The sequence below is a fragment of the Oncorhynchus mykiss genome, chromosome 10, assembly GCF_013265735.2.
Source record: "Oncorhynchus mykiss isolate Arlee chromosome 10, USDA_OmykA_1.1, whole genome shotgun sequence".
NCBI classification, from domain to species: domain Eukaryota; kingdom Metazoa; phylum Chordata; class Actinopteri; order Salmoniformes; family Salmonidae; genus Oncorhynchus; species Oncorhynchus mykiss.
Genome location: NC_048574.1, coordinates 58,457,241 through 58,482,378, shown reverse-complemented (window position 1 = coordinate 58,482,378; position 25,138 = coordinate 58,457,241). Strand labels below are relative to the sequence as shown.

General features: G+C 42.2%; 1 protein-coding gene across 5 annotated transcripts; it reads right to left on the bottom strand.

Annotated features, from left to right (window-relative positions):
- Positions 1-8,150: 8,150 nt before the first annotated feature.
- Positions 8,151-23,679, bottom strand: ankrd49 (ankyrin repeat domain 49). Of its 5 annotated transcripts, none has more exons than XM_036933476.1 (4): positions 23,576-23,679; positions 22,579-23,406; positions 12,896-13,145; positions 8,151-11,389 (listed from the first exon to the last, which is right to left on the bottom strand). In XM_036933476.1, the coding sequence occupies exons 3-4, from the start codon at positions 13,103-13,105 to the stop codon at positions 10,922-10,924; spliced, it is 678 nt and encodes a 225-aa protein (XP_036789371.1). In that variant the 5' UTR covers positions 13,106-13,145; positions 22,579-23,406; positions 23,576-23,679; the 3' UTR covers positions 8,151-10,921. The 5 variants fall into 5 exon arrangements, with proteins under 5 accessions (XP_036789371.1, XP_036789372.1, XP_036789370.1 ...); XM_036933477.1 differs by lacking the exons at positions 22,579-23,406; positions 23,576-23,679 and adding exons at positions 20,813-20,865; positions 21,720-21,740 and having other exon boundaries at positions 12,896-13,148; XM_036933475.1 differs by lacking the exons at positions 22,579-23,406; positions 23,576-23,679 and adding an exon at positions 21,720-21,838.
- Between the last annotated feature and the right edge of the window lie 1,459 nt (positions 23,680-25,138).

Genomic DNA, 25,138 nt, shown 5'->3' with positions numbered 1-25,138 from the left:
TTGAGTTTGTGATGAGAAAAGTGCTCTGAATGTTTCCGAGAGAGTTTACCATAATTGGCAAACAGTTTCCCAAAGAAACGTCAGACTGGTTGTGTCCCAAATGGCACCCTATTCCATTTACAGTACACTACTCTTCCATCTACCCAGCCTCCCAACTATCCCTCCAACTATGTTGCCAAAGTAGTGCACTGTAAAGGGAATAGGGTGCCATTTTGGATGCACCGTATATTCCATCTCAGGTCTGCTGCATGTATGATAAGTGGATTATCTTTCCATACAGTATTTACCTCAGGGACATACATTCATTACGAGAGATTGATTCACCTGAGAAGTGGTGGAGTGTATCTCCGAGGCTCTCTGCTAGTACTACCCCCTAGGGGGCAGTGTGTCATAGAAATAGAAACCAAGATTCTGTGTCTAGCCTAGCGGGAGATTTGTCTTCAAGTCTGGGTGTGTTTCCCAAATGGCGCCGTATTGCCTATATAGTTCCCATGGACCCCGGTCAAAAGTAGTGCACTATAGGGTGGTATTTGGAACACATCCTGGGAGTATGGAGAGTTGGAGGTGGGGGTTTGGGATGTGGGGAGCTGGGTCTGTGATGCTTCACCTGCTGCCACACTGATTAAAAGGTTAAGTGACTAATCAGCAAATACGTTTACATGCACTTTAATAATTAGATATTCATTAGATATTAAGGCAGAGCACGGCAATAGTCATGTAAACACTTTAATCTGCTTATCTTAATCAGCGTAAGGTCAAAATCGAAGTACGCATAGGCCTATTAAAACACCTGGTTTTCTGAGCAATTTTTTTAACTATTAGAACTATTAAAATCGGCATCCATCTGTGCATTTGATCTGAGCATGTGCCAGCACCGGTAGTGCAAGTCTCCCTCGACGTTGAGTTCGGCAAAACTGAACAAGTGCATCTTCCAAATAGTTTTCACAAACAAACGTCATATGCCCGAACTCAGAATCAAACAGGCATAGCAAAATAACATGGTCACTGTGGTAGAACGGGTTTTTTTAAAAAGGCGTTTACCTGCATTCATCAGGTAGCCTGATTTCAGATGTGTCCATGTAAACAGGATTATTAGGGAAACCGTTCTTTTTGCAAAGCATGTAAACAGTTTAAAACAAACTATTATATTCAATCTGACTATCCCCAATAATCTTATTGTGGGCATGTACAGTGGGGCAAAAAAGTCAGCCACCAATTGTGCAAGTTCTCCCCCTTAAAAAGATGAGGCCTGTAATTTTCATCATAGGTACACTTCAACTATGGCAGACAAAATGAGAAAAAAAAATCCAGAAAATCACATCGTAGGATTTTTAATGAATTTATTTGCAAATTATGATGAAAGTCTTGTATAGTCATGTCTCGTAAAAACCTAACCGGCTATTATTATTCCCTGTGCTGAGACACAGCGGGGTGTGTGAGGCAGGACGGAGTAGCACTGTCTGTCTCTTTGCTATGTAGGAGAGGAGCAGGAGTATGTGTGAGGAGAGTGAAAGGTGTAGGTCCGGAGGGTGTGATACAATAGAGTGGGAGGGCGAATTATGTGAGTGAAGTGGGAGTGTGTGAGTGTGTTTGGTGAGAGTGGAGTGTGTGAGTGTTCTGTGAGAGTGGAGTGAGTGTGTGAACACTCTGGCAGAGAGGTGTGTATCAGGTGAATGAACAGTCTGGCAGAGAGGTGTGTATCAGGTGCGAGTGGAGCATGTGAAATGTGTTTGTGTGAGGTCAGGACTTCAGCGCTGTTGAGGTTAAGCACAGCACTCTTACCGAGGAATCTCAAATTCTGTTTGGTTTTATCTATAAAGCTATATTTTTCCTGGTAAATAAATAAAATAGGCAGTCAATTGCAGCCATTATCACTCTAAGGGGTAGGCAAAATACTGTCCATGTCGAGAGAGGGAGAGAGAGGAGGTACATTTTTGTATAGACATCACATCAGCACCATTATCCCAGAAACCCTAGACCCACTTCAATTTGCATACCGCACCAACAGATGATGCCATCTCTATTTCACTCAACACTGCCCTTTCCCACCTGGACAAAAGGAACACCTATTTGAGAACACTATTCATTGACTACAGCTCAGCGTTCAACACCACAGTGCCCTCAAAGCTCATCACTAAGCTAAGGACCCTTGAACTAAACACCTCCCTCTGCAACTGTATCCTGGACTTCCTGACGGGCCGCCCCCAGGTGGTAAGGGTAGGTAACAACACATCCGACACACTGATCCTCAACACAGGGGCCCCTCAAGGGTGCGTGCTTAGTCCCCTCCTGTACTCCCTGTTCACTCATGACTGCATGGCCAGGCACAACTCCAACACCATCATTACATTTTCAGATGACAACAGTGATAGGTCTGATCACCAACAACAATGACACAGCCTGAGACCTGACCGTATGGTGCCAGGACAAGAACCTCTCAACATAATCAAGACAAAAAGAGATGATTGTGAACTACGGGAAAAGGAGGACCGAGCAAGCCCCCATTCTGTTCGACGGGGCTGCAGTAGAGCAGGTTGAGAGCTTCAAGTTCCTTGGTGTCAACATCACCAACAAACTGTCATGGTCCAAACACACTAAGACAGTTGTGAAGATGACAATGCCCCCTCAGAAAACTGAAAAGATTTGGCATGGGTCCTCAGATCCTCAAAAGGTTTTACAGCTGCAACATCGAGAGCATCCTGACTGGTATGGTAACAGCTCGCCTCCGACCGCAAGGCACTACAGAGGGTAGTGGGAACAGCCCAGTATATCACCGAGGCCCCAAGCTTCCTGCCATCCCGGACCTCTATGCCAGGCGGTGTCAGAGGAAGGCCCTAAAATTGTCAAAGACTCCAGCCACCCTAGTCATAGACTGTTCCCTCTGCTACCACACAGCAACCAGAGTGCCAAGTCGAGGTCCAGAAGGCTTCTTAACAGCTTCTACCCCCAAGCCATAAGACTCCTGAACAGCTAATCAAAGGGCTACCCAGACCCCTCTTTTACACTGCTGCTACTCTGTTTACTATCTATGCATAGTCACTTTAACTCTACCTACATGTACATATCACCTCGATTAACTGGTGCCCCTGCACCGGTACCCCCCGTATATAGCCTCGCTACTGTTATTTTACTGCTGCTGTTTAATGATTTGTTTAATTAATGATGTATTACTTCAATTTTTTTACTTAACACTTTAAGGACTTGTAATTAAGCATTTCACTGTAAAGTCTACCTACACCTGTTGTATTTGGCGCATGTGATTGATTTCTGATCTTTTTCCCCCAATTATTGGCAAAAGAGCTGATCTGATGAAAAAGATCAGAACTGGGCTGCCTCTGTAAACGCAGCCAGAGTCAAATGTTCTGAAAAATTGGCTACATTGTTCCGTACTCCACGGGACGGTTGAGCTTACGTAGGCTATTGTGATTAGCAAGAACAAAAGAAACAAAAACAAATCCCAGGTCATAAACATATCTGATATGGGCAGAAAGCTTACATTCTTGTTAATCTAACGGCACTGTCCAATTTACAGTAGCTATTAGAGTGAAATAATATAATGCTATTGTTTGAGGAGAGTGCACAATTATGAACTTAAATGTATGAATAAACAAATTAGGCACATTTGGGCAGTCTGGACACAACATTTTGAATAGATATGCAAGATTTCACTGAATCACTAAAACATTGCACATAGTGCTGCCATCTAGTGGCCAAAGCCTAAATGGTCCCTGGGCTAGAATAATACATTATGGCCTCTCTTTTGCATTTCAAAGATGGTACAAAAAAAATACAAAATAAGTTTTTTTTCTCTATATTATCTTTTACCAGATAAAATGTGTTAAATTTTCCTACATTCCTTTCACATTTCCACAAACTTCAGTGTTTCCTTTCAGGTAGCCTAGTGGTTAGCGCATTGGACGAGTAACCGAAAGGTTGCAAGATCAAATCCCCAAGCTGACAAGGTAAAAATCGTTCTGCATCTGAACAAGGTAGTTAACCCACTGTTCCTAGGCCGTCATTGAAAATAAGAAAAATTGAAAATAATCATTTGACTTGCCTTGTTAAATAAACGTTACATTTTTAAAAAATGGTACCAAGAATATGCATATCCTTGCTTCAGGGCCTGAGCTACAGGCAGTTAAATTTGGGTTTGTCATTTTAGGCAAAAAGTTGCAGATCCATAAGAGGTTTTAAGCAATTGATAAGAAACTTACTGCCATTGTATACAACTGGGCAGTTAATGTACACCATTATCTCTATCTTACGTTCACTTCCCTCTTCAAATAGCATCACACTAAGCTGTGTTGAAACTCAGTTCTTTCATGAATGGCTCTTGAATTCATGTGAATAGAGTGGCATCAATGACTAGTGCATCTTTCATACCGCTCTGCTAAATCCCAGTAAGTGTCTTAAAAGCAGGCATTCATCGCTTGCTGAAATGACGCATACAAAAAAGTATCATATAAAATTTGTCACGTGCGCCCGAATACAACAGTGAAATGCTTACTTACAAGCCCTTAACCAACAATACAATTTTACAAAAAATACCACAAAATAAAAAAATGTATAAACAAAAGTAACAAATAATTAAAGAGCAGCAGTAAAATAACAATAGGCTATATATAGGGGGTACCAGTACAGAGTCAATGTGCGGGGTAGGTTGAATTATTAGTGACTATGCATTGAGAGTAGTAGCAGTGTAAAAGGGGGGGGATGCAAATAACCTGGGTAGCCATTTCATTAGATCACATGACCCCAGGTCAGATTTTAGATTGCATTTCTGAAAGTGCAGAGATTCATATCAGGGCCCATAATAATATAGTGTTTCAGAGTAGGAGTGTGAATCTAGGATCAGGTCCCCCTTGTCTGCATGTAATCTTATGCATTATGATCTATATTATTGTGTATGATTGAATGTATGGCACAGAGTGCCCATGTCCCGTGTTTTGCCCTGCAGCCACTTGCCTACTGATAGGATCAATGTTCCATTGTGGTCCTCTACCATGTTCTACCTTTCCCAACTCTAATTTCATGAGATCTGTCTCCATGGTAACGTCAGCTGGCCTATGTCCCTTGACACCCTTCAAAGTCCTTATCCAAACCACAGCAACGGAAGGGCACACACACACAAGTTTAAATACAAGTTCTCGCTCGGCTTGGGCAGTACACCATATAAATCGGGGTATTTGGAAATAGCCACGGGATGATTCTTCAATACCGTCAACAATTTGATGTTTTTTTAATACATTTGATTATTTGTAGCTACTTTTTAAGTAAATACCTGCAGTCAACTTCTGTGATACGTTACATAATTTGTGTGATATGTGACATTTTTCATTATGAAGCTTACCGGTACTCCCCCGTTCACATGGTGTTTGTTTACAAGCACACAATAACGAGACCGGAGCCTTGTGAGTCACTCACTGTTGTGCAGCACACGCAAAGTGATCTGTTGCCGCCACCACGTTTCACTGTAGGGATGGTGCCGGGTTTCTTCTAGATGTTATGCTTGGCATTCAGGCCAAAGAGTTCAATCTTGGTTTCATCAGACCAGAGAATCTTGTTTCTCATGGTCTGAGTGCGCTTTGGGTGCATTTTAGCAAACTCCAAGTGGGCTGTCGTGCCTTTTACGGAGGAGTGGCTTCCGTCTGGCCACTCTACGATAAAGACCTGATTGGTGGATTGCTGCAGAGATGGTCGTCCTTCTGGAAGGTTCTCCCATCTCCACAGAGGAACTCTGCAGCTCTGTCAGAGTGACCATCGGGTTCTTGGTCACCTCCCTGACCAAGGCCCTTCTCCCCCACTTGCTTTTGCCGGGCGGCCAGCTCTAGGAAGTCTTGGTGGTTCCAAACTTATTCCATTTAAGGCCATTGTGTTCTTGGGGACCTTCAATGCTGCGGAAATGTTTTTGGTACCGTTCCCCAGATCTGTGCCTCGACACAATCCTGTCTCAGAGCTCTAAGGACAATTCCTTCGACCTCATGGCTTGGTTTTTGAGCTGATATGCCCTGTCAACTGTGGGACCTTATATAGACAGATGTGTGCCTTTCCAAATCATGTCCAATCAATTGAATTTACCACGGGTGAGTTCCAATCAAGTTGAAGAAACATCAAGGATGATCAATGGAAACAGGATGCATCTGAAATCAAATTCGAGTCTCATTCAGGGTCTGAATACTTATGTAAATAAGGTATGTTTTTTTATTTGTAATACGTTTGGGGAGGGGTGGTAGGCTTGGGGGAAATTAAAATAAATAAAAAATATAAATGGGGATTGGAAATTTTCAGACAATTACATTGTGTGTTCTGTCAATCTGCAATATTGAAGCTGAACTACCGCAACAACAAAAAAACCATGTATATTCTCACACAGACCAAGTCTTTTCATTCAAGGGAAACCGTGTCATCATCCGCTCCCCTGACATTCCGCAATAATCCCACCTGTCGCCATGGACACCACAAGGAGAAAGATGGCTTTGAGAAAATAAGAATACAGGGTTCAGAGCAATTTCCTCTATTGCCCTGGGTGACAGCCACTGAGCCAGGAGCCACGATCAGGGGTTAACTTAAGAGAGGTGTGGGAGTATATAACATTAAAGGACACACTTTTCTTTTCCCCACTGAATGAAAGTGCGGGTCTGAAGAGTTGAAAGGGCTACGGCTGCCGCACTGCAGTTAGTGGTCCTCCTGTGATTACTCTTCAAAGCCTCCCGCAGCCTGTTTGAAGTCAAGGATCTACATGATGCTTTATCACTCAAGGACATTAGGAATCTGTGTGTGTAGGGTTTTTATGTTTGAATTCGAGATACAAGTTATGCCAAACAGATCTAGCTAGTGCCCATTAGTATCCTGCAACCTTCCATGGGCTCGGTGGTTTAGTCAAGCTTTGATCCTTTACTTAGGAAACCTTTGCGATGACTTCAACCAACACAGCTTGACTGCTTCCTTTGCATGTCGTGGCTAAGGGTTTGCCCCAAATGGCACCCTATTCCCTTTTAGTGGACTTTTTTTAGTGCACTATTCACTTTTAGTGCACAGAGCACCATATGGCTTGTCAAAAGTAATGCACTAAAAGAAAAGAGGTGCCATTTGGCACACAAGGCAAACTTTCTACTAGCGTAGTTTTGGATCTGCTACATTAGAAGAGTAGAACTTTAAAAAGGGATACAAATCTGTCCAGTTTTGATGTGCTGCTCCTTTGAGAACAGAAGGATCTCTTGCATCTCACGGTCAAAGCATATCGGTCTCAGTCAGTGAAGGAACCAGACGAGGTTGATGCACTATGACGATTGAATAAACAGAGATTTGAACAAAGATGTATTTGTTTTTCCACAGCGAGCATGCATGACAACTTGTCATTGAGCAGCAAAATGTTCAGACATTAAACAACAATCAAGCTCGATTTGTCGTCTTTTCAAGTGTTTCGGTTTTAACATGGATATTCAGCAGTTGCTTTCTGAATGAGCACCTTGAAGAAGTTGCAGGGCTTCTACTGTTAAGCATTTCAGTTGCATCTCTTGGTCAAACATGAGAAGTGTATTAGGGCTGTTAGTCCATCTGCTCTCGCTCCAATGTGAAGTATCCTTTAGGTACAGAACTAGGATCAGCCCCCCCCCCCCACCCTAACCTTAACCATTTATGGGGAATTACTTATTTTTTTAAACTGACCCAAGATCAGCATCTAGGGACAACTTCTCTGCTCTCACACAGAAACACACAGGTGTCAAATAGCCATTGTGTGTATCTGTGAAGCCTTACTTCAACAGCAACAGGGTTGTATACACTAGGCCCAAAATGGAAGAAAACTGACAAAAATAGGGATCTACTATCTTAACTCGTCCATCAAGAAACACTAGTTTTCTATTGCAAAACATTTTGGTACAGTGTGCCCTAATTAATATGACCCGGGGTCCGTTAGACTGCAACTGCTCGATTCCAAATCCATTTTCAGTCCCTATCCCCCTAGTGCCCAGGCATTTGAAAGGCTAATGTAGGTACAAACAATCCTTTTTACATAAATACCCAAGGGCTAGGTTTGGGTGTGTGCGTGTGTGTGTGGGAGGAAACAGGACAGTGTGAGTATTTTAACATGGCTGCGCCCACATATGTACCGCAGAACAGCAGACTCTCCCAGTTCCCATGACAACAGGTAAGTCACTCAGATCTTCTTTACTTGCTACTTTGTGCACGGCATGTACAATTATCATACTTAAAAAAAAAAAGACAGAACAATTATCTTGCGATTGAACAACAACATTTGCATAAATAAAATCAGCCTCGTCACAGACATTGACGGAGCAGTGGAAAGGTTTTGAAGACATTCTGCTTAAAGGGAGACTGACTGAACACAATGACTCTGCGTGTGTTTTTCTGGTGCTCATTATGAATACATAAGATTTGGGTCTTGGCGGTGTGGTTCGATGTGGGTGTGTTATGTTTGTGTTTTGTCCCTCCCGAGTCACCGTAGCAACAACGGTCACTCACTTCCTCCAAATAGTCAGAATTAATCTAAGATAAATCAAGAAATCTGTAATAAATTGACATTTTTGCCAATGTCTTAATAGCACAATTTTTCATCTAGCTAAGCTGTTTGGTGCAGTACTTCTCAAGTAAAAAAATGTGCATGAAAAACTAGTCGGTGCCTTGCATACAGTTTATTTGTCAATGAAGCTAGTAGTAGCTAGCATGCACATTAAGCTGCCAGGCCACGTTAGCTAAATAAGCTTATAAAGTCACTTGCGATAAGCGATGTGTGCGCTTCGTTGCTGTTTTGTTTTATTTACAACTTTCTCACTATCCAGTGTGTCTGTCTGACAGTGTTTGATAGCGAATCATGATACAAAACAGGTCACGGCGGGACACAAGACGCTCGCAAATGGAATTTTGACAAGTGGCAGTGCATCATCTCAATTCTCATTTTGCCCAAAAATGTGGCATACTCGAGTGATCACTATCAAAAACATCAGCAATTGGCCACCCCATTAAAGGGCTTAGAGGCCAAATGTTCTTTCAACAACATAACACTGGCGCCGTGTTGTCTTATGTAAACAGGTCTGTGGCGCTGCGTAATGGGCAAGGCTGTCTCAATAGCCGTGCTCGAGAGCATCAAATCCATGATGCATTGTGGTGACTGATCTACAAATAATAATGAGTAGTTATTTATGCTGCTAAATGATTTGTAGATCAGTCGGCAGTTGCTTGCACTGTCGTCTGCAAATGTCGAACAAGCCCAATGTCTCTAGGTTCTGGCTGCTATGATTGGATAGAGCGCAGTCAGCACAGCCGTTTCTCTGGGCATGACAATTCTACCATCTTGTGTTAGTGAGAAAGTGGGCAACATTGTAATCCAAGCCCAACCCTCATGTAAGTCATGACGAACTCCATTACACAAATCTCACAAAACTCTGTTTTGGAATATACTGGCTTATATGACCAAAATGATCCTACTTACACTTCAGTCAATTTTGGCACAAACAAATGTTTGGCTAATATTGATGCTACATAGGCTGTTTTTAACCTTTTTAATCTGAGAAGTTGGTTATTAGATTCAGTTGTGCTTTAACGTTTTGTGGGTAGCCTAATATGGTATCTTAGCAATTAGAAGTAAAACTGTCACACTCAAAGTTGACCCTCAGAGTAGGGTGAAGTTGCCCCTACACACTGATCTTGGGTCAATTTCGCATTTACCCCAATAATGGGTAAATTAGGATAGAGGAAGGGGAAGCTGATCCTAGCTCTGTACATAGGGGTAAGCGTCAACGCCGGAGCATCGACTCTCCTTCTGCTTACCTCTAGTGACATCTTGATGACCATACTTCTATCCTTTGTAGCACGGCTGGATAGTGACAGGTCTGACAACCCATTTTAGCGCAAAATCAAGGTGATTTTTTATCAAAAACAACCAGAAGTTACAAAAACATGGCAGGGCACTTTATCCCAAGCGAGTTTGAAGCTGGGCATAGACACACTTCAGACATCTTCCCATGGACATCCCAGAGGCAAAACAAACATTTGAAAATGAACGCGGTTCTGAATAATATCCTCAGGTTGTGTTTGGTAAGCGCTATCAAAATGGCGGCCATTATTTGTAAAGGGAGATGGGACATTCAAACGTCGCTAAAGATTTAGACTGATTTGATTTTTATTTCTACAGCGAGCACGGATGACACTTGGATGACTAACAAATTAGCTGTAGAATTAGCATAGAATTTGAATAAATCATGACACATCTAAAATGGCCACAACACTCAACAATCAATTCATTAAATGAGATGAATACACCCCCAATGCTCAGAGACCAATGAGAAACATTACTCCAGCACACACAATTTAGCCTGGAACCCAGACTGATCTGCTTCATTTCACAATATTAGTCATACCACCGCTGAAACCCATTTGAGCCTACATCTGTAATGACGGGCATTATTAAAAAAATAATAATTAAGTCAGCAATTGGATCACCTTCACCCAATCACAAGATGAACTAATCCAAAGTACAGTCTGACCATGTGGGTTTCCATGCTAAAAATCACCCATAGTATCTGAGGATGCTAATTGGATCACTTATTTTCAACCCATTCCAAGTACCCGGCTATTAGGGTCTGCATCCCAAATGGCACCCTATTCCCTTACACAGTGCACTAGTTTTGACCAGGACCCAAAAGTAGTGCACTATGTACAGAATATGTTGCCATTTGGGACTCAAGACAAAAAGCATACAGAGAATATATGAGATAAGCTGTCATCATATTGAGAATTGAGGTTTCCTCCCAGGACTGCAAAGAAAGACTATGTGGTGGTGTACGTGACTGTTCACAAGACACTTCTTGGAACACTGTCTTGTCTTCCATGAAGGCCCCTGGGTAGAGGGAAAGAAGAGCTGATGTACGTGTGTGTGTGTGAAGGGGAGGGGGGGGGGGGGTCACCGGGGAGACCGCACACTGTTACAGTCCTCAACCATCTCAAACAGGAAGTGATGCGGTCCACTTCGGCGTGCGATTTCACTAGCCGTCTCCCTGCTATTGCTCTGAAGCTCCGCCTTGATGTGGCGCTGCGATAGGAGGAACTCCAGTGTGTGGGCGGAGCCCGGTCCAGGGTAGGAGGCAGCTAGATGGAGCGCTGTGAGGCCGCCGTTCGTCTGGGCGTTCAACTCCGCCCCTTGGCGCAACAGGAGGGACGCAGTGGCAACTTGGCCCCAGCGACAGGCACTGTGTAGGGGCGTCCAGCCGTCGGCAGTGCGGGAGTTAACTTCGGTGCCCGCTGCCAACAGGGTAGAGGCCGTGGCGGCGTGACCTCCGTAGGCCGCACGGTGCAGCGGAGTATAGCCGTCCTCGTCCTGGCAATGCGCAAGCAAGGGGTCGACCGAGAGCAGCCGCTTCACCGTTGGCAGCTTAAAGTGGCAGAGAGAGAGAATATTTGCATTTTAACTGACCTTTATGGAACTCTTCAACATGTCATGAAATAGCCGAAAGGCAGATGCATTTCATGAAGAATCTAAAAGCAAGGCCAGAAAAATAGAGAGATAAAACCCCACCCTGGCCCCTGTTATTGCCTCTGGATCCACAGAGAGAGATGGAGATGTAAAGTTATTTCTGCACGGGTTTGACAGGGGGAACAAACAAGAGCTCTAGGGGATTATCTTTCTTCCCCCCTTCCTTCCATTTATTAAAATCTCCCTAACTCTTGATACCAGTGAGACACATCATGACACTCACCCACACACAAGGACACACAAAGTAATCAGAGGCTTTCTGTGCTGTTCTGTTCCAATCTTAAGCAGTGATCAGACGTCTAAACGGAGACGCATTCATTATACTCTCACAGCTCATTCACTGTTGATTTGAACAAACATTTCTAGAAATATTGGCCCATGATATCAAACTCTTCCAGTGACGTCTCATGGTAGGCTGTGGTAAGCAAAATAGGTCAACTTTGAGCACCGGATTTGCAACAGAAAGATGTTTGACGAGACGCCAATTTCACAACAATTTGGCCCTGGAGGACCAGCTCCAGGATGGTCGGTTCAACACCAAATCTTGTTGTACGCTTTTAATAAAAAAGCTTTTCACGTTCACAAGTCTCTCTGGGTAAATTGCAAATCAATAATTTCAAATTCATCCATACTCAACTACCCTACATTATAGTGACTTTACGTCTACATGTCCCTTCCCTTGATCTTGGACACATGCCTTGACAAGACCAAAGAGCCAGGAAGTTAGTCCAGGACATGGGAGCGAAGGTAAAAGTGCTGGGTCGTATTCACAACACATCAAAGAAATAAATAATGTTTTGACAAAAACTGGGAGGGACTACCTGAACTTATTTTAGTTGAAAAAAGTTAGTTGCAAAACGTTTTGCTTCAGTGTGCCATATGTCTGCAGCAGAGGGACAAGAGAGAGGCATGAGAAAACAAGTCCTGATCAGGAAAACAGATCGTTTCCCTATTTAAAAAGAAGATGGAGAAGAAGCTATGAAGGAAAAATACTGGAGTTTTGGTGCCGGTACAGCCAACTAGCGCAAAAATTATACTGCGATATTGCCAAAACCTTTTTTCGTCAAGAATAATATACCGATATTTAACTGTATCGACCCCCCCCCCCGACCCCCCCCGACCACTTCTTCACATGCACACACATACACACGTTCAGATGACTTTTAGTTTCCAACTGGTACTTTGGAGCCTGGTTGGTGCTCAGTGCAGGATAGGTGAGCAATATGTTAGGAACATCAAATCCCAATTAAACCACAGTATATCAAATCACAATACATATAGAATCGTCAGAATCGCAATACATATAAATCGGCACCTAAGTCTCATGACAACATTGTATCGTGAGTTCCCTGGTGATTCCCAACCCTAGTGAGAAGGTGTGTGTAGTTTGCATGTCACACTCACTCTGTTATTCTCTGCCGCCCACAGCATTAGCTCCTCCGGTCGGTCTTTCAGCTTCTCCTCCTTCTGCTGACACCACTCTTCACTCCTTTCCCCCTCCTCCTCTTCCTCTCCTTCGTCTCCCGGCCAGAGGCTGCATGCTCCGCGGGGGATCAGGTGGTCGTGGGTCTTCAGCAGTTCCAGCTGGTTAAAGCTCTCTGGGAACTCCTCCATCCTGTACTAACTGCCCATGCACACTCAGTCTACTCAGAATCTGCTGACATAGAGAGGAGATATTGGGTAATTGATATTAATTATCAACAACTTAATTCACTTAGGAGAGAGAGAGAACAATACATCAATATTTAAATGTAGTCTACTGCGAGAAAGACCGACAGCTACTTTTTATTAAGGGATGCGATTTGACTGATCAACACTATATACTGAACAAAAATATAAAACCGTAACATGTAAAGTGTTGGTCCCCTGTTTCACGAGCGGAAATAAAAGATCAGAGATTTCACGTTGAATAAATTAATGTGAAAAAAAAAATGGTATTTCAGAATGTGGACATACTCGATATTTGACACGATAAGGAGGATAATGACTCCAAGATGTCTGTATTATGTACGGTTCACAGATCATAGAGTATTACAGGAGGCATGTACATGTCTAAAAAAGGGCCTAAAATGGCCACTTTCATCATGAGTTCCACAAAAAATAGTTTGTGAAACAAAACTTCAAATGAAGTTACTTCCAATTAAGTTACTATGTGAGAATTGCCAGAACAATCGGAGTTACCAAAAATATTTTTAGAGACTACTCTGGTGTGGAATCACAATATTCATTCTAAGTCATTTGTCCCCTTTTGATGTTAGGGATAGGCCCCTGTAATCATGGAAATGTTGCATTGAGAGATGGGAAGTGGAGAGAGAAGATTGTACAGTCATTAAGCATTAGCAACTTGATTACTGAAGTAGTGTGTGAGAGAGAAAAAGATCAAGAGAGGAAAGAGAGGAGATACAACAACTTAGAGAGAGAACTCTGCACTTGACATAATTATGATTTTAGACCAAGATTACTGAAGGTGTGTGTGAGAATGAGAGAGAGCGAGGAGACAATACATCAATATACTTAAACAAATCAACAACTTAATTATGGTACTGTGAGAAAGACCAACTGCTAGAACAAAAAAAAAATATGGTCCTCGTGAGAAATTTCATGCCAGCGTAGCCTAAAATATTTTTGATATCTCCGGTTGTTCCCGGCAATTCTCACATAGAAACTTCATTGGGAGGAAGGAGGTCTGACAATTTTCGGGAACAAAATAAATATATATAAAAATGTAGTTTCATTGAGGGATATTATTTTTGACGATATCGTATTATATTATTTTTTACAATATCACAATATTATTTTTGAGCTAGTCAGCTGTACCTTCGAAACTTATTCTCCATCTTTTTAATAAGGGAGCCAATTTGACTGATCAAAACTAATTTTCTCATGGCTGTCTTGTCCCTCGGGAGCTGACATATGGTGAGCAATATGTTTGGAACATCTAATTGCAATAGAAATCACAGTATTGAATAGCAATACATACTGTATAGAATTGTGAGAATCGTAATATAGTGTCGGCACATAAGTATCGTGATAATAGTGTGAGGTCCCTGGCAATTTGTATCAAACTTGTTTTTATCATGATGAAAGTGGCACTTTTTAGACGTAAACTTGGCTCCTGTAAAGACCTATGATCTGTCAACTGTACATGATACAGACAACATTTTGGCGTCATGATACTCCATATTTTAGAGCATACTATAAGGAGTATGTCTTGATTCTGAAATTAAATTAATGTGAACAATTTTTTCAACATTAAAAATATTAATAGTAATATTTCAAAACTAGCTGTTTGATTTTGTTAAATTTGAAGACATTGTTTGGAACAATATACTCTACAAGTACATCTCATTTCCAGAGTGGGCTCTCTGCTAAAACTGAAGGTATGATCAATTTATGAGCAACCACCACACACTAGGGTCGAGGTCAAGTTATGGGAGAAGGAACAGTTTATTGACAGTTATTTTCCTGCCTAGCAACAGATATGTAATGTTTAGAGAGGAGGAGATTCCACCCCAATACATATATAGTGGGTCAAAAAAGTATTTAGTCAGCCACCAAATTGTGCAAGTTCTTCCACTTAAAAAGATGAGGCCTGTAATTTTCATCATAGGTACACTTCAACTATGAAAAAAATCCTGAAAATCACATTGTAGGATTTTTAATGAAGTTATTTGCAAATTAAGGTGGAAAATAAGTATTTGGTCAATAACAAAAGTTTATCTCAATACTTTGTTATGTACCCTTTGTTGGCAATGACAGAGGTCAAACGTTTTCTGTAAGTCTTGGCCCATTCCTCCATGCAGATCTCCTCTAGAGCAGTGATGTTTTGGGGCTGTTGCTGGGCAACACGGACTTTCAACTCCCTCCAAAGATTTTCTATGGGGTTGAGATCTGGAGACTGGCTAGGCCACTCCAGGACCTTGAAATGCTTCTTAGGAAGCCACTCCTTCGTTGCCCGGGCGGTGTGTTTGGGATCATTGTCATGCTGAAAGACCCAGCCACGTTTCATCTTCAATGCCCTTGCTGATGGAAGGAGGTTTTCACTCAAAATCTCACGATACATGGCCCCATTCATTCTTTCCTTTACACGGATCAGTCGTCCTGGTCCCTTTGCAGAAAAACAGCCCCAAAGCATGAGGTTTCCACCCCCATTCTTCACAGTAGGTATGGTGTTCTTTGGATGCAACTCAGCATTCTTTGTCCTCCAAACACGACGAGTTGAGTTTTTACCAAAAAGTTATATTTTGGTTTCATCTGACCATATGACATTCTCCCAGTCTTTTTCTGGATCATCCAAATGCTCTCCAGCAAACTTCAAACGGGCCTGGACATGTACTGGCTTAAGCAGGAGGACACATCTGGCACTGCAGGATTTGAGTCCCTGGCGGCGTAGTGAGTTACTGATGGTAGGCTTTGTTACTTTGGTCCCAGCTCTCTGCAGGTCCCCCCGTGTGGTTCTGGGATTTTTGCTCACCGTTCTTGTGATCATTTTGACCCCACGGGGTGAGATCTTGTGTGGAGCCCCAGATCGAGGGAGATTATCAGTGGTCTTGTATGTCTTCCATTTCCTAATAATTGCTCCCACAGTTGATTTCTTCAAACCAAGCTGCTTACCTATTACAGATTCAGTCTTCCCAGCCTGGCACAGGTCTACAATTTTGTTTCTTGTGTCCTTTGACAGCTCTTTGGTCTTGGCCAGAGTGGAGTTTTGAGTGTGACTGTTTGAGGTTGTGGACAGGTGTCTTTTAAACTGATAACAAGTTGAAACAGGTGCCATTAATACAGGTAACGAGTGGAGGACAGAGGAGCCTCTTAAAGAAGAAGTTACAGGTCTGTGAGAGCCAGAAATCTTGCTTGTTTGTAGGTGACCAAATACTTATTTTCCACCATAATTTGCAAATAAATTCATTAAAAATCCTCCAATGTGATTTTCTGGATTTTTGTCTTCTCATTTTGTCTGTCATAGTTGAAGTGTACCTATGATGAAAATTGCAGGCCTCTCATCTTTTTAAGTCGGAGAACTTGCACAATTGGTGGCTGACTAAATACTTTTTTGCCCCACTGTGTGTGTGTGTATATATCACCATTGGTGGAGCCATGTTTTTGTCTGTTCAACTGTTAGATCCTTTGGGGTGAATAAACTTGATTTAAGCTTTCATAGTGTCCGTCAAGTTCGTACTCTGATATTTAGAATCTAACAATGTCAAAAAATAGGCCAAATTAGGGTCGTTTTTAGATATTCATATTTATAATGTTGAACCCATTTCTGAATATTTGTATTTCAGAATCTAGACATAATCCATATTTGAGAGAACACTAAGGAGTATGATGACACCAAAATGCTGTCCGTCTCATCAACGGTTTCACAGATCATAGAGCAAGGGGTTGCACGTTTTGTTTTTGGCCCTAGCACATCACAGCTGATTAATAATAATACAATTAAAATGAAATACCTATAATAAACTAATCATCAAGCTTTGATCATTTGAATCAGCTGTGTAGTGTTAGGGCAAACACCAAAACGTGCACCCCTTGAGGCCCCAAGTTTGAGAAACGCTGTCATGGGGTCTTACTACAGGAGGCATAGGATTAAAAAGGGCCTAAAATTGACAGTTTTATCATGATTTCCCAAAATGTGACACTAGTTTAAAAAGCATGTCAAACATCCTTCCTCCTAAGAAGTTACTACGTGAGAATTGCCAGAACAATCTGAGATACAAAAAAATATTTTCACACTATGCTGGTGGGAAATCACCCGATTCATTCAAAGTCATTTGTCCCCTTTTGATGTTAGGGATAGACCATTGTAGTCATGGAAATGTTGCATTGAGAGATGGGAAGAAAAGATAGTCATTCAGCATTAACAACATGATTACTGAGCGAGACAGACACTAAAGATATAGCCTAGGCCATGTTTGGGTAATTTGTCCCTATATGATGTTATCATGGAAATGTACCAATAACATATTCAGGGTAGTCTAGTCTAAATATCTGAGTTTTTCCCAAATGAAGTCAAATGGAAATGAAAGCATATTATGTCAAAAAGCCTGGCCTATCAGATTAGGGTATTTTAGGGTCTAAATCATGAATCCCCATGTGAAGCTAGCCAGAAGGATTAGACACACAATACTGTGTGTGTTCGTAAATTCCCTCTAGCTATCTACTCGGATATCAGTGCACTCTCGTTCGAGCAGGGTTGCCACGTCAGCAGTTTTCCCATATTTGGGCAACTTTGAAAACTATGTCGCAGGTGAAAATGTATTGGACGCGGGTTTTGGGGCTACTTCTAACCTGTTGGGGCTAGGGGGCAGCATTTTCACTTTTGGATGAAAGGGGTTCCCAGAGTAAACTGCCTCCTACTCTTTCCCAGATGGGAATATATGCATATTATTATTATTACTGGTGGATAGAAAACACTCTGAAGTTTCTAAAACTGTTTGAATTATGTCTGTGAGTATAAGAGAACTCATATGGCAGACAAAAAAACCTGATAAGAAATCCAAACAGAGCACTCTCGTTCGAGCAGGGTTGCCACGTCAGCAGTTTCCCATATTTGGGCAACTTTGAAAACTATGTTGTGGGTGAAAATGTATTGGACGTGGGTTTTGGGGCTACTTCTAAGGTGCAGCGCGGCCGAAATGGCATTTCTCTTAAAATATATAGATATTTCACTGAGACCTGCTGCTGACTATCAGGCAGTGAGTTGCTGAGTGAGTGAGTGAGTGGTGGGGAGGGCTGTGCGTGAGAGAGCACTGCAGCAGGCAGCTGAGTGAGAGGAGACAGAGCAGCAAGCGCGCACGTCGTGACAACTTTTTACCAGTTGTCGGTAGGCCATTTAGATTGTCATTATGGAGACACCTATTTTTAAACATTAACACGCTAGAACTGATACGCATAAAAAAAATGGCGCCAAAGCACTGGATAAAGACTTTGGGAGCACAAAAAAGTTATTTTTCATGCCTTTCAAATCAAATTTTATTGGTCACATACACATTTTTTGCAGATGTTATAGCGGGTATAGAGAAATACTTACGTTCCTAGCTCCAACAGTTCAGTAGTATCTAACAATTCACAAAAATACAAACAAATCTAAAAGTAAAAGAATGGAATTAAGAAATATATAAATATTAGGAAGAGCAATGTCAGACTGGCATTGACAAATACAGAACAATAGAATACAATATATACATATGAGATGAGTAAAGCAGTATGTAAACATTATAGTGACTAGTGTTCCATTATTAAAGTGGCCATTGATTCCATGTCTATAATATATGGGGTAGCAGCCTCTAAGGTGCAGGGTTGAGTAGCCGGGTGGTAGCCGGCTAGTGATGGCTATTTAACAGTCTAATGGCCTTGAGATTGAAAAACAGCTTCTGTCTCTCAGTCCCATCTTTGATGCACCTGTACTGACCTTGCCTTCTAGCAGGGTGAACAGGCCTTGGCTGGGGTGGTTTATGTCCTTGATTATCATTTTGGCCTTCCTGTGACATCGGGTGCTGTAGGTGTCCTGGAGGGAAGGCAGTGTGCCCCCGGTGAGGCATTGGGCAGACTGCACCATCCTCTGGAGAGCCCTGTGGTTGCAGGCGGTGCAGTTTCCGTACCAGGCGGTGATACAGCCAGACAGGATGCTCTCAATTGTGCATCTGTAAAAGTTTGAGGGCCTTAGGGGCCAAGCCGAAGTTCTTCAGCCTGTTGAAGTTGAACAGGTGCTGTTGCGCCTTTGTCACCACACTGTCTGTGTGAGTGGACCATTTCAGATTGTCAGTGATATGTACGATGAGGAACTTGAAGCTTTCCACCTTCTCCACTGTGGTCCCGTCGATGTGAATAGGGGCGTTATTTTGCTGTCACCACTCCGCCAGGGCCCTCACCTCCTCCCTGTAGGCGGTCTCGTCATCGTTGGTAACCAGGCTTACTACCGAGTGTCATCTGCAAATTTGATGCTTGAGTTGGAGGCGTGCGTGGCCACACAGTCATGGTAGAACAGGGAGTACAGGAAGGATATGAGCACACACCCTTGTGGGGTCACTGTGTTGAGGATAAGCGAAGTGAAGATGTTGTTTCCTACCTTCACCACCTGGGGGCGGCCCATCAGGAACTCCAGGACCCAGTTGCACAGGGCAGGGTTCAAACCCAGGCCCCCCGAGGTTAATAATGAGCGTGGAGGGTACTATGGTGTTGAAGGCTGAGCTTTATTCAATGAACAGCATTCTTACATAGGTATTCCTCTTGACCAGATGGGAAAGGGCGGTGTACAATGCGATGGCAATTGCATTGTCTGTGGATCTATTGGGGCGGTCAGCAAATTGAAGTGGGTGTCAGGTAAGGCAGAGGTGATATGATTCTTAACTAGCCTCTCAAAGCACTTCATGATGACCGAAGTGAATGCTAAGGGGCAATAGTCATTTAGTTCAGTAACCTTTGCTTTCTTGTGTACAGGAACAATGGTGGACATCTTGAAGCAAGTGGGGACAGCACCTGAGATAGGGAGATTGAATATGTCCCTTAATACTCCAGCCAGCTGGTGTGAGCATGCTCTGAGGACATGGCTAGGGTTGCCATCCTGGCCAGCAGCCTTGGGAGGGTTAACACGCTTAAATGTCTAACCTCATAAGAACGAGAGCAGGCCGTGTCGATGGCACGGTTATTCTCAAAGCGGTGTAGAAGGTGTTTAACTTGTCCAGGAGCAAGGCGCCGGCATCCACGGTGATCGAGTGTTTTACCAGAGCGAGTACTACAATCAATGTGTTGATAGAACTTTGGTAGCATTTCCCTCAAATTTGGTTTGTTAAAATCCCCAGTTACAATTAATGCAGCCTCAGGATACATGGCTTCCAGTTTGCATAATGTCCAGTGTAGTTCCTTGAGGGTCGTTGTGGTATCAGCTTGAGGGGGAATATACACAGCTGTGACTATAATCAAAGAGAATTCTCTTGGGAGGTATATGGTCGCCATTTGATTGTGATGTACTCTAGGTCGGGTGAACAAAAGGACTTGGGTTTCTGTATGTTATCACACCATGGGTAGTTATTCATGAAATATACACCCCCGCCCTTCTTCTCTGATAGTTCTTTATTCCTGTCTGCGTACTGTACTGAGAACCCAGCTGGATGTATGGACGGGACAGTATATCCCAAGAGAGCCATGATTCCGTGAAACAAAGTATATTACAGTCCCTGATGCCTCTCTGGAAGGAGATCCTCGCCCTGAGCTTGTCTACTTTATTATCCAGAGACTGAACATTAGACAGTAATATACTCAGAATCAGTGGACTGTGTGCATGCCTCCTGAGTCAGGCTTCAAGTCCACTCCAAATACCTCTTCTCCACTTGCAGCGTCTTGGGGTAGCCTCTGGGATAAGTTCAATTTTCCTGGGGGGTACGAACAAAGGATCCAATTTGGGAAAGTTGTATTCCTGGTCATAATGCTGTTGAGTTATCGCCGCACTGATTTCCAAAATGTATTTCCAGCTGTATGTAATAACACAAAAAACATTCTGGGCTAATAATGTAAACTAAATACTACAAAGTTGCATAGGAGCTAGAAGCAGAGCTGCCAAGTCTGTCTGCGACATTTCGCCTTTTGGGCGGGTTTTGAGTGGTCATTGCACTACAAATATCAGTTACACCTGACAACCGTGCATCTGAGTATGCCAGAGCGCAGAATAACTAATGAATTTACAAATGCGGCATAAAAAAAAAAAACTCAGTTATTGCCAGCAGCACAGTTACAGCCACCGACGCTCTAGATAACATGAACACTGCCTAACCAGTTCTGCTTGAGCGAGTAAAATGGTCAGAGTGAGTTGTTCTCTTGTTTGTGTCTGGAAGTACTATAGCTAACAAGCTAGCGAACGTTAGCTTGAGTGCGGTTGTGAGGTCAGAATGCTCGGATCAACTCTACTCCTCGGCCAGTGTCTGCTCCGACACGGACAATCTCATAAAGCTCTAAATTTACGAACGGCCAAAGCGCACTCCAGAGTGAATTTACTTATCACCCAATGATTCTAATTCAAAGCATGGTCGTAATAATAGCAGTAAGTATCGTTCCTTGTTAGTTTAACAAGAGAGCAAGACCGTTAACGTTAGTAGTCAAGAAGAAAGCATGAGCTACAACATTTAGAGCCTCGAATGGACAGTGATAGCTCGTAGATGACAACTCTGATATTCGAAAGTTGCTATACCAAAAACAAAGCTTAAAACCTTACAAATACGACTTGACTTACTGTGGTAGTAGCTTTCAACAAAACCCTCATCGAACAGCACTTTACCCCTTTTCCGGGTTTCTCTGGGATATGTCGTCAGTATTTGTTGCATCTAGCGTTTTTGTGCAGAGCGATTTTTAACATATAAAACTACATTTCCCATAACCACTTCGTAGCACGTGCTAGGAAGTAGAAACACAACTGTGGTGATGTTCCATGTCGTCTATCGAGTATTTGCGCTGCGCAAGTTAAAGCCAGACAGAAGCCCCAACAATGACATTCATAGATTATATATATTTTTTTTAGATATGTGCTTTTTCATTCATCACTCGTATAAAACAAACTACAACCAAATGCAGAACACTGTACCAGCATATCAGACATGTAGACTAAGTTGTTGTTGTATACTTTATATCATTACCCTTATAATGATCATAGTTTAATGGAAATAAAATAATTGAAATATTTAATTTAACATAAGTAGTAATTAAATGTAACAATACTAACTAGCCTGCATTGAGTGTGTGGGTAGGTTTGTGTGTCTATTTGCTAAAGCTGGGTAAATGTGCTAAAAAACCCAGTGTTTGCATTCCGTGTCTTTCAAAGCTGTCACAGAGGCTGGATATACCTAGTAGTCAAAGGGTGTATTCAGTGAGGAGAAATGTTCAGAATATTACAGAAATAAATGTAATTTTCCCTAATATACATGACAGACAATCTTGTTGGTTATACACATTTACAGCTGAACGTTCTGCAGCCTAACGTTACACCCTCCCGATCCAACCCATAGAGTTACAGATTGCAGTGAACTTCCCTTTCCCCAGATGCATGCACACACAGGCTTCACACAGACAGACAGACAGACAAACGTTTTACATACTTGAACATCTTCAGATTCATGGTAACCATGACTACCCGATAAAGAAAATGAGAGCCTCACACTCTAGTAGCGCAGATGCAACAATTTAATAACCAACGTTTCACCAGACAAGCTGTCTTCATCAGGGTATAATGACAAACACTGCGGGTTACTAATTTATATAATTTGGAAGGACACACAGGTGTCTGTAATCATGGCCGGGCGTGGCTTGATGTCACTGGTTGATATATAGATATAAATAGAACATATAAAAAGCATGAATGGATATATGATCATAAATACAATGTAGGCCTACATAGGCCTACAAAACATTTATAATCAATAGAAAAATCACAAGAATGGCTTCAGGTCAAAGTCTATGTTGAGACCAAAGGGAGCAAGTGTCTTTAAATTAAATATCCAGGCAGCCTCTCCTTTTAACAATAAATTGTCAAGGTCTCCCCCTCTCCTAGGGGACGTGTTAGATGCTGATATAGCGAAGGGACGAAATAGAGTGGACCGCTTCCAAAAAGTGGGCCGCAACTGGGTATATCGAGTTAATTCGCTCTTAGTTCCACTCACATAATTTTTACCACAAGGACAAGTTATAAGATAAATAACTGCCTTGGTGGAGCATGATAACACCTTTGATTGGGATCTGTTTCCCTGTTTGAGGGTGTTAGAAGGATATACGTTTGTAAATGCCATGACATTGAGCACAGCAATAACACTTGTAGTTTCCATTCAGTAGAAGAGCAAATAGAAGTCTTGTAGTGATGCGTCATTCGCGAAGAGCCGGCTCTTGTAGGTGAACGTTGGGAGCCGACTTGCATATCAGAAGAGACAAATCTGTTTATAACAATATACAAAAATTAAGATATGAATAATCAAAAGATTTAAATCAATAGAATTAATAAATTCAAAGAATGAAAAAATAAATAAATAATATTTATATAGGCTTAAATGCTCAAGTGCACACACATTCCTTCTGACTGTCTGCTCAGACTAACAGCCTCACCTGTTGTTCCTGTCAATCAGACACGCAGTGTCAACCAATGAACCAAAGATGCGTGAGGGAGGGCCGAGCCAAATCACTCATTGTCACAAACTATGAGTGAGAGAGAGGAGAGAGAGGAAGGACAGCTGTGAAAACAACAGCTGGAAAATGAGTCGGAAGCGCAGTAGCATTTGGATGCATTTTAATAATGTAGATAAACAATGTTAGAGCACAGTGTAGAATTTGCCAAAACAAAATCTCATATAAAGCCGGTTCTACGCACAACCTACACCGGCATATGCGAACTGTGCACCCAACTGTGAAGCTAGCTGTAGTGGAGCTTCGAGAAACTAGTGGGCCTACTAGTGATAGTGGTGGAGCCAGCATCTCCGCACATGTATGCACTCAGTCAAGTAGGCCTACTCCGCGACCCACAGCAACGCAGTCTTCTATGGACCAGTTTATGCCAAAGTCTATGTCTGTAGCAAAACAAGGCCAAAATGATATTGCATTGGCTACAATGATTGCCACCGATTTCCAGCTATTTTCGATCGTGGAGGACAGAGAATTTAGAAATTATAGCAATAGTCTAAATCCAATGTACACAATTCCAAGCAGGAAAACCCTTTCAAAATCACTTATTCCACAACCGGTACGAGAGCACACAGGCTTGAGTGCGGGAAAGAGTCCAAAAAGCTACTACAGTTTCTGTGGCAGGTAATATTAATGTACTTATCCTCTACAGCAGAGGTAACCCTGGGTTTTCCATTCTTGTGGCAGTCCTCATGTGAGCCAGTTTCATCATAGCGCTTGATGGTTTTTGCGACTTCACTTGAAGATACTTTCAAAGATCTTGAAATGTTCTGGATTGGCAGACCTTCATGTCTTAAAGTAATGATGGATTGTCTTTTCTCTTTGTTTATTTGAGCTGTCCCTGCATAATATGGACCTGATCTTTTACCAAATTGGGCTATCTTATGTATACCCCCCACCTTGTCACAACACAACTGATTGGCTCGAACGCATTAAGAAGGAAAGAAATTCCACACATTTTTCCACAAACTTTTAACAAGGCACAGGCATGATTCCATATGTGTTATTCACTATTATTCTACATTGTAGAAAATAGTCAAAATAAAGAAAAACCCTTGAATGATTAGGTGTGTCCAAACTTTTAACTGGTACTGTATATATAAAAAATGGACATGACCGGGCCTGTTTTTTTTTTTTAAAGACATTTGCAACATTTTTCTTTGTAATAATCATCTATATTTAGCATTTGGCTGACCAATGGGCAGTGACTGGCCCCTCTACCAAGATGGACCAGCCGGATTTCTGATTGGCTGAGCTGATGTGGCGTAAATTCACATTCAAAGTCAAACGCAAATCATCGACGAGTGCGAGACCCGCTCTGACTCTGACAAAATAGAAAAATCGGGAAGGTGGTGCAGAAAAAGTTAAAGAGACCAATAAAGGTATCTCGAGGACAATGCTGCTAAATGTGTGAAGTCAACCAACTTATTTGCTGAAAGTTCTGGTTCTGCTGGTCCCAGTGCTGTCTCTGTGTCTCTGAGAAATGACAGA